Raw genomic sequence first — 9,440 nt, 5'->3', positions numbered from 1 at the left:
AAGAAGAATCTTAGAAGTGGGACCAAGAATCAGGATTCGGGCCCTGGGAAAGACCAGAATCAGCAGGGAAGGCACCTTAACTAGGGCCAGGCAAGGCCTCTGCAGGCTGACCCCAAAGTTTGCCTAAACACAGTTAGACCAGAGAAAACTAATCTAACAATTCCATGATCACTTTACTTGTCTAGAAACATCTCCTTGTTTCCGAGTAAAGGGGCTTTCCCTACTTATTCTGGGCTTTCTCGGGGCGTGAGTCTCTGACTTTTCACTGTGGATCATGAAGAGATTCTGTAGAATTCACATCTGCCTTGCAGCCCATTCTGAACAGCCCTCTGTTGCGACATGGCAGACCTACTGGATGAGAAAGGGCCTGCAAAGAAGGTGGGAGCTCTGAAGGTTTTGTCTTTGGAGGAAGGTGCACACAGCCCTAGATGGCCCCACCCACGGTTCTAGGCTAAGAGTGTATTGGCCCTACTTGGTATCCTGGACTCCAGGGCTCTAACAACTTAAATAATTTTTATTACAAAAGGAAGAAAAGACCAAAACATCCCCAAGTTTTCCCATGGGCTTCCCCCTCGGTGCCAATAAATAAGGTGGGGGAGACTGACCGGAGGAGGGGGTGGGGGTCTCGGTTCAGCAGAAATGGGAATGTATAGCCTGGGCAGAGGGTGGGCAGGACATCCAGCCCATTGCCCCTGTCCTTGGCACTGTGATCACATTGGATGGAACACACAGCTCTGTGTACTCACAGCAACAGTCTCTGGATGTGTCCCGAGGAGTGTGGCCAGAGAGGAAGGTCATGCCTCAGGATGGCCAGGCTGGCTGCCCTACCCTGCAGCCTGCTCAGTTCTGGGCAGCATTGAGTCCAGCCAGCTCCCTGCCGGCTCCCAGGGAATCTAGCAGCATCAACTGAGGTGCAAGCCCACCCAAGAGGGGCCTAAGATGGATAGAATGGGCCCTCCCCACTGGGGGAGGCAGGAATGAAAAATCGTAGTGAGGACTGGCTGGGTTGGGACCCACTGGTCTCTAGGATAGAAGGAGAGACCACCCCCCATCACCAGCTCAGCTTGCAGCTTTGTCACTACACCAAGATGGGGCTGGGGGACGCTGGTATCGTTCAGTACAAGTCTCAATGATGTATCTTTGTGGTGGAGGAGATGGTGGGAACCAGTGTCCCCACTCAGGTCCCTTCCAAGGCCAATGCCCTCCTGGTGGGGAGGCCTTTGGACCCATGCATGCAGTTCTGGGAGGGCAGTAGAAGGATCCTTTCAGCTCCCTGCCCCGGCCATGCCCAGCGAGTGGAAGCTGCCCTCTTCCAGCAAGAGACGTCCCAGGCGGTAGAGCAGCTGGGGGTACCAGTGCACACCCTCCCCTTGGGTCCAGCTGCCCCACGCCAAACTGTGAAACAGTCGCAGAGGCCAGAAGGCCAACTGAGCCAGGTGGTGGTCAGCCACGGCCGCAAAGCAAGAGGCCACCACATCCTCCACCACCAGTGTCCCATGCCTTGTTAATGGGGCGTAGGCCCCCAGGGCCACGTGCGTGGAGACAGCCGCCACTCGGGCAGGTTGCAGGCCTGGCACCCCAGCCACCAGCACATACTGGCCAGGCTGCACTTGGCTAGCAAACGTGGCTCGGAAGTGGGCAGCTGGCTCAGTGTGATTGTTGGCCGTGAAGAGGAGGTGGGCGGGTGTGAGTGCCAGGCGGCGCGGGGGATCCTGGGTCTCGATAACCTGGAAGGCCCTCAGCCTGTCCGGCTCACGATCGAGGAAAATGAGCACGTCGCTGAAGGTGGGGTTCCCATCCTCCCCCATGGCCAGCACTCGGTCTCCGGGCCTCACAGCTGACAAGGCCACACGTGCCCCGCTCTCCAGGCGCACCTGGGCTCCAGCAGGGAAGCAGCCGCCTGTCTTGGCTGCGGCTGAGTGCTCTGTGGGAAGAAGGGACATGAAGGCATTACTGGGTGGAGCTCGGATTCCCAGCCACTGCAATCCTCCCCAGCACAGCCAGAGGTGCTCCTTGCTCCCAGGCTGCTCCCCCATCACCATGTCATGTTCTCTGCCCCCCCACTTGCAGCTTTGAACCCACCCCCAGCCCACAGTATAATCTGCTTTCCTCCCTAGCCTAATGCTTTGCTCATGAGAGGAGCATGTTGAGGCTCCAAGCCCAGGGAGCATGAGGGAAAGTGTCCTTCGGAAGCCCAGGTAAAGCTCCCCCGCCTTCCAATCCTGATAAGACTGAAGCAGTCAGAGAGGCCGAAGGTCAGCTGGGCCAGGAAGTGGTCAGCTGTGACTTGATACCCCAAAGCTGCAGCCTCGAGACGGTAAGTCACTTCATGCATCTGGGATGTGGATGTCCCATTATTTCTCACCCATTTCTCAGATGCTCCCCCCAAATTGTCCTCTTGGACTGACACCCCAAGTTCTATGCCAGAACTGGCCCTTGGCATCTATATACCAAGCGAGAGGAGGGCCAGTCAGTGGCGAGAACACAGACTCCTGGGGAAACTCAGAGTGAATGGCCCGGCCAGGGTGTGGCTCAGTGGCCAGGATGAAATCACCATCTTCAGTTCATGTGCTGGGTCCTTGTGTGGGGACAGGACACAATGGCATCAGTGGGCGGGATGCAAGATACTATTTGAGGGTCAGTAATAATGCAGGGAAGTGGCCCTTTTGGGAACTGGCACCGGGCCTGTGTTTGCAAGTGAGGGGTCGATGTGACTTGAAGTAAATACAGTTGACAGGGAAGTGCAGAGGGCAAAGGTCGGGATGGGGTCACCACTGTGAGCCGGGTGGGATGAGGAACAAAAGAGAGCCTGGTCTCAATGTGCCAGGTCTGTGAGTGTGATCGCTGCATGGGGCCAGCACGGAGGGCTGAGCCTGCAGTCAGGGGACCCCGCAGGCAGTCCACACAGGAACCATGTGAAGCACCCATGACCGTGTTCAGTGCATGAGGCCGGGATGCAGACAAGATCTGAGGGAGGGGGCGAGGCCCCAGTGCCTGCCAATTCTGATCAACAAAGCGGCCAATATGGGAAAATCCACTTTATTAAGTCCATTCTGTTTATTCTTGCCCTCACGGCTGTCCTTGCCCCCCAAAGTCCAGCTTCAGGGCCCCAGGGAAGAGGCTGGGGACGCCTGCGCCCCCTGAAAGGAGCAGACATAGTGCCTTAAAGGGCCTGACCTGCAGCCAGGCTGTGCGTTCTGAACCTCTGGGCTCCTGGCTCCCAGTCAGTCATGCTGATGTCTGGGCACAGCCTGGCCCCTAGCCCCACCCCCACCTCCCAGTTCTGCACCACTCTGTACGGGTAGGCCGTCTCTCTGTCAGCCTGGCTTTCTCCATCTGGCCAGCTTGCTCTGTCTTGCACCATTTGCAGCAGGCTCTGGACTGTGGACTGCCTAGTCAGCACCCAGCATCGCTGGGACAGGACCCTGTCTCCCTAGGTTCCTGCCATGACACTATCAGGCACGGATCGAGCAGGTGGTCAAGAGCAGCAGGGGGGAGCGCCGCTGACGTCCTGGTCCCCGAGGTCCCCGCCTCCATCCCTGGGCGGGCCTCTTCACCTTCTTGGCTCCCGCGGGCCCAGCGCCGCCTGCCCACGCCCTGCGGCCCCGGCCCCGGGCCCAGTCCCCTGGCAGCGGCTCACCGGACTTGACGGAGCAATGCACGTGGGCCTTGGACTCGTAATACACCCAGTCGAAGCCGGCCTCCACTGCCAAGCGCGCCAGCAGTCCGTACTTATTGCGGTCGCGGTCCGACGTGGTGATGTCCACCGCGCGGCCTTCGTAATGCAGCGACTCCTCCGAGTGGTGACCGTCCTCGTCCCAGCCCTCGGTCACCCGTAGCTTCACCCCGGGCCACTGGTTCATCACCGAGATGGCCAGCGAGTTCAGGCGGTCCTTGCAGCGCTGCGGGAGGGGAGGGAACGGAGTTGGGGGAGGGGCTGGCCCGTGTGCAGGTGAGCGCGCAGCCCCGCTCCTTGCTCTCCTACCGCACTCGCTGAGCTTGGAAACCCGGGAGGGTGCTCTGTCCTTCTCTCTTAGGAACAGAGAGCCTTAAAGTGCTTCCTTCCATTCTAGCAGCCCCTGACCCCACCGGGATCTGGACCGCGCGGTGGCGCCACAAATCTGGAAGGCGCGTCCATCCGCTCACCCGTGGGGGCCTGTCTCTAAATTCTCTCTCTCTTGTTGGAGTTACTGCACCTTTTGAGCGCCGGGCCCTTCTGTCTCACCAGGGGACCGCCTGCTGCCTGGAGGGTAAAGGACGTACCGGAGCTGACTTGCCAGCGGCCGGCCCGCTAGGCGTGCAAGGCTCGAGGTGCCCAGTAGATGTCACCGTAGCCCCAGGGCTGAGGCCCGCGAAGCGGCCGAGGCGCGGCAGGTGCGGAGCGCCTCGGCAGCCTGGGGGGTGTGTTGGAGGGGAATCCCAAGCCTTCCGGGATTCCTCGGCGCCACGAGGCATTCCCGCTGGGACCGTCACGATCCCAAACCGGCCACGCCCGCTCCGGGGAAGCGGCAGCCCGGGAACCAGAGCTTGTGATCCGGCTAGCGCCTAACCCGGCCAAATGAAGGACCACACGGCTTGTCTCCCGCTGCGAGGGGTGGGCTCCGGGTTGATAAAGGCCAAGTAGCGTTCTCCCTGAGTCAAGAGCACTCAGCACCCCTGCGCCGCCCCTATCTGGGAAAGGACCCGAGAAACGGAGCGTTTGGCCTCGGGGTGCCCACTTCATGCTCCGCCTCCCATGAAGTGGGAGACGAGCCGCGCTGGGGGAAGGACGGTAGAGACCATCGCCTGCGCTAGCTCTCTTCGTGCCTGGAGCCGGAGGAACCCCGCAGCTGCCTGAGGAGAGGGGCCTGGGAAGAGGGGTCCTTCCACAGTCCTTGACTCTGAGGTGCCAGGAGCTGACAGGTGTGGGCAGCCCACCTCTCAACCTACTCCACCCCTCAGAGCCGAGGGCCCCCCACAGACCCTTGGACTCGGTCTCCCAGGAGCCAACAGCGGCTAAAACCCAAGGCCCCGTCGGTCCTCTGAGGCTGCAATCTATCTGGGGGCGCTCACTGCCCCCAGAGGGAGCTCCCCGTGCTCCTGGCCGCCAGGCTTCTAGCCACCCACCTATGTCTGTCCCGCGGCCCCTGCTCCCCGCCCCTCTTTCCCCCCACCCCTCCCCTACTCGGGTCCAGAGCCCGGGCACGCGCTGTCAATGATTGCCCAGTCCGTGGCCCGGATCCTTATCTGCATTCCTCGGCGCCCAGCCCGGCCCAGCCACCAGTCAACCTTCGCCCGACACCGCCGGCCAGCCCCGGCGCCTGGGCGCGTGCTGCGGGCTGTGGTCTAACTGCCCTTCCCAAAGCATCTAGAAAGCAGACTGCCTGCCTGCAGTGGAAGCCCCCCGAGGAAGGGGACCTAGGTCATTTTCCCTCGAACTCGGCCTCAAGGAAGAAAGTGTGCTCCCCGCCCCGCCACCCCCACCCCTTTCCCCAGGTCCTTGGGTTGAGCGCGCCTCCTGTTCCTGAGCGCGCCTCCTGCACTTACGACTAGCCCTAGCTCTGCTGTGGGGCTGCCCGGCACCCCATTCCCTCTCCTTCAATCCATCCACAGTACCAAACCCAGGGATTCCCCCAAGTTCGGTCCCAGAGCCCGGCGGCCCGGCACCCCTACCCTTCAACTGCAGCTGCTCCGCTCGGCTCTGGGGACAGACACGTGGGCTCCCCGGCAAGATCCCTTCCCTACCTTCACCTCCTGGCTCTACCATTGCCCGCTGTTCCTTTAACCCAGATCCCGGAACGGGCCGCGCAGCGAACCGAGAGCGCGCGGGGAGGAAAGGCCAGTGGGAGGCCCACGCCCGGAGCTTCGCCTCTCGGGTTGCCGAATCGCCTCTACATGAAAGGGGCGCAGCCATGCGGAAGGTTAGGCCAGAGGGACTGGTGCATCTTGCAGGCGCGGGAGGCAGTCGGGTAGAGGTACCTCCAGGTGCCGCGTCTGACCTGAGCTGCCAGCACTCCAGGGCCGAAGGGGCCACCGCCAACCCGCTGGGCTGTGGCGCTTGGCAGAGGGGAGCTCTTCTCACAGCCTCCGGCGGGCTCGGGGAATGCCAGCACTCCGCCGGGACCCCAGCCGGCCCATCTTGGCGAGAGGGGCAGGTGCCAGGGGGCGTGCCAGCCAGTCAAGGAAAGGTGCCAGGGGGTGGATAGGGCCGGGCAGGTGGCGGTGCTTCGGCGGCGGCGCCCTGCGAGGGCGGGTCGCGCTCACCTGGGTCATGAGGCGGTCGGCGCCGGTGTTCTCCTCGTCCTTGAAGATGATGTCTGGATTGTAGTTGGGGGTGAGCTCCTTGAAGCGCTCCGAGCTGCGCGCGATCTTGCCTTCATAGCGGCCGCTGGCGCCCAGGGTCTTTTCGGGCACGTTGGGGCTGAACTGCTTATAGGCGAGCGGCACGAGCTTGCGCGGCGGCCGCCGGCGGCTGCCCACCACCCGGCCCGGCCCGCAGCCCCGTGCCGCCGGCACCAGCAGCAGCAGCAGGAGCAGGCAGAACCGCAGGCGGGGCCGGAGCCGGGCGGGAGACATGGCCGGGGAGCCTCGAGGAGCGGCGGGCGAGGACGCCTGGTGGGCTGATGGGTGGACGAGTAGACCGGAGCGCTGCGGGGGCTCAGGCGTCCGGGTGGCTGCTGGGGGCTCCAGGTGGGGGCGCCATGGGCTGCGCGGCGCGGCGCACGGCCGGCGGGACTCAGGTGCGGGGCGGGGGCCCGGGGCCCTGGCTGGTGGCGGCGCGCTGTCCCCCTCGGCGCCTCGACTCTGAGCTGCCCGGCTCGCCGGCCGCCAATAAATAGGCCGGCCCGTTTGTTTTGGCAACGCGGCGGCGGCGGGGGGCGGCGGGCGGCGGGGCTGCGGGCCGCCGGGCTGGGCTGGGCTGGCCGGGCCGGCCGGCTGGCGGGCCCCGCGGTTAGCACCCCGGCCCCGCGGTCAGGCGGCTGGGGCGGAGCGGGAGCTGCTGCCGTCTGCGGCGCAGCCCGGGGCCGAGTGAGAGGGGAAATGGAAGAGATCCGGGCTCGGGCCCCGCGCAGACCGCACCCTACCCATGTCCCTGCCTCCTGCGCGCTCGACAGCAAACCTGCGGCAAGGGCAGCGCAGCCTCCTCCCCCTCGGGCGGGCGGCACCGGCACTAGCCAGCCCTCGTTCCGCTCGCTCCTCCGTCGCGCGTCTGCCCGCCCCTGCCCTCTGCGCCCCCCGCACTGCCTGAGTGTGCCCTCCCCGCCCGGACGCGCCCCACCCCGCCTTGGCCTCGCCTCTGGGCTCCCCGCGGCTCCGGGGTGCCCCGCCAGGCGCAAACCTCCAGTACAGGAGCTGCCGCCCCCACGGAGACCGCAACCCACGGCGCGGCCGGACGCGAGGGGTGGGGGGCAGTGGCCGGACCGCACAGCCGCCTACGGTGTCCCCTGCGGGGAAGTAAACCCAAAAGGCAGGAGGCCGCTGCTAACCTGGTGCTCCACCCTGGCCCGGGGAGGCGCGCCCTCTCAGCTTGGTGGAGCTGAATGTTGTATCAACCCGGTGCGAAGCTGGGAGTGGGGCATCCAGCCTCGTGCCGAGTCAGATGGAAGACGAGGTGGACGTGGAAACATTGTCGAAAGGAGCAAAGTGAAGTTGCGGAGGAATAGGCCAAGGTGTAGAGAAGAGCATCTGAACGGTGACATCAACGGAATAAGGAATCCCGGCTGGCTGCCGCCGGCACACGGGTGCTGCGAAATAATTACTCTCTCGGTTCTATTTCACAAATGAAAAAGAACAGAGAATGAGTGATGGCAGCTAGAGATGTAAGCATGGATGGTGTGTGTATCTTAATACGATATTCAGGAAGGCTGATTGAATTAGGTTTCATTCTGTTAAAACGAGAAAAGGCAAGTGTGTTAAAAAACAAACACCACTACAACAAATTACCTAATTTGGCTGCAATATTTTCTACAAATTTAATAGAGACAGAAATAAAAGGGTGAGAAAGGTTTAAAAATTCTCATTTCAACAATATTAATACAATAGATACTGGTTATGAGCTTGATAAATGGAAGCTTTTAGATATTATTATACAAGCATTCTGCTTGAATTATCTAATTTAAACCTACAATTCCAAATGTTAGTATCCTCCCCATTTTACAAATTAAGATTTTGCAGTTCTAAGAAGAAAAACAACTTGCTCCTGGCAGAAGGATTCAAACCCCAGTCCCACCCCAGCAGCACCTGCCACCAGCTGACCCCAGAGCCCTAGCGCCCACCCAGCACACGGGCTCTCTGGGCAGTGCTTACTCATCCAGTTCAGTCTGAGTTTGGGACATTGGTAGCTTTTCACAGATATACTCACATTTTCTCTGAATCAATCTTGTGAATACAAATTCAGAATCGGAAGGGATTCAAAAGAGAGTGTTTAATCCAAGCACTTTGAAATACAGAAGAGAAAACTGAGGCCCACAGAATGGGTATTTAGGATGGCTCCACCAGGGTGCAGGGCTGTCTGTCCCTTGGAAACAAAATGGATCGTTACCTTGACTTCCCTTTGCTTGTGCTTCCTCCCCACACCCTGTGTTCCTCCTATTTGCGGTCAGATTCCATGTCACAGATTACTTGCCAGTCACAGATGACTCTAACATTGTTTCTTTTCCTTGAAAGCTTTCAAAGTGCTTTAACATATGTGTTCCCAAGTTCAAGAACCCAGCCCCCCAATCCTGTTCAGATTTCTGGGGTGCACTACTCAGTCAGGTCGGTACCTCTCCCAATCCAGACAAACAGAGGCTAATCCCATAGGCTTCCATGGTCGCCTATCCTAGATCATCTATCCTTGATCAAGCTACATTCTGTTCCGTTCTGTTCCGTCGCTCAGTTGTGTCCAACTCTTTGCGACCCCGTGGACTGTAGCCTACCAGGCTTCTCCGTCCATGGGATTCTCCAGGCAAGAATACTGGAGTGGGTTACCATTTCCTTCTCCAGGGGATCTTCCCGACCCAGGGATCGAACCCGGGTCTCATACCACATAAATAATTCCTATTTGACACTGATCAGATCTTACCCAGAGATCTGTATTCAACAGGATCACAGCTTAAGAGAAGAAATGAGAGGAAGAATGGCAGCATTAATAAGTAGTTATAAGGTAGAACCTCTAAGAGAAACTTAAATAAACTGTTTTCACTTGGAGAAAAGAAGATTGAAATTGAATTTAACAACTCTTCAAAACCATGCATATGGGATAATAAGCAGGACAATGGCCCTAATCTCTAAGGCCAGAAAACGTTTAGGAAAGGAGTTGAATTTGCATTAGAGATGAAGGGAGAAAGATCGAATTTAGGGCAAAACTTCTCTTACAAATTGTTATAAAACACCTGATTCCTAGTACTCATCCATGGGAAATACATAAGAATGCTTATATACGTGTGCCCAAGACAGTGGTGGGGCTTAGGGTCACCCTG

General features: G+C 59.8%; 1 protein-coding gene across 1 annotated transcript; it reads right to left on the bottom strand.

Moving 5' to 3' along the window:
* Positions 1–635: 635 nt before the first annotated feature.
* Positions 636–6,776, bottom strand: IHH (Indian hedgehog signaling molecule). The gene is made up of 3 exons (XM_055398110.2): positions 6,244–6,776; positions 3,641–3,902; positions 636–1,924 (listed from the first exon to the last, which is right to left on the bottom strand). The coding sequence occupies exons 1-3, from the start codon at positions 6,553–6,555 to the stop codon at positions 1,266–1,268; spliced, it is 1,233 nt and encodes a 410-aa protein (XP_055254085.1). The 5' UTR covers positions 6,556–6,776; the 3' UTR covers positions 636–1,265.
* Positions 6,777–9,440: the final 2,664 nt, after the last annotated feature.

The sequence above is a fragment of the Moschus berezovskii genome, chromosome 2, assembly GCF_049115385.1.
Source record: "Moschus berezovskii isolate FMDL1 chromosome 2, NW_MosBer_1.0, whole genome shotgun sequence".
Lineage (NCBI taxonomy): Eukaryota > Metazoa > Chordata > Mammalia > Artiodactyla > Moschidae > Moschus > Moschus berezovskii.
This window is presented reverse-complemented; position numbering and strand designations above follow the sequence as displayed.

What these genes read in the sequence shown, in the direction of transcription:
- IHH (XM_055398110.2), bottom strand. Translation starts at nt 6,555, where the DNA reads ATGTCTCCCGCCCGGCTCCGGCCCCGCCTGCGGTTCTGCCTGCTCCTG. An exon ending in CCGACCGCCTCATGACCCAG is followed by an intron (nt 3,903 to 6,243) that starts GTGAGCGCGACC and finishes CCCCTCCCGCAG; the next exon opens with CGCTGCAAGGACCGCCTGAA. An exon ending in GCATTGCTCCGTCAAGTCCG is followed by an intron (nt 1,925 to 3,640) that starts GTGAGCCGCTGC and finishes TTCTTCCCACAG; the next exon opens with AGCACTCAGCCGCAGCCAAG.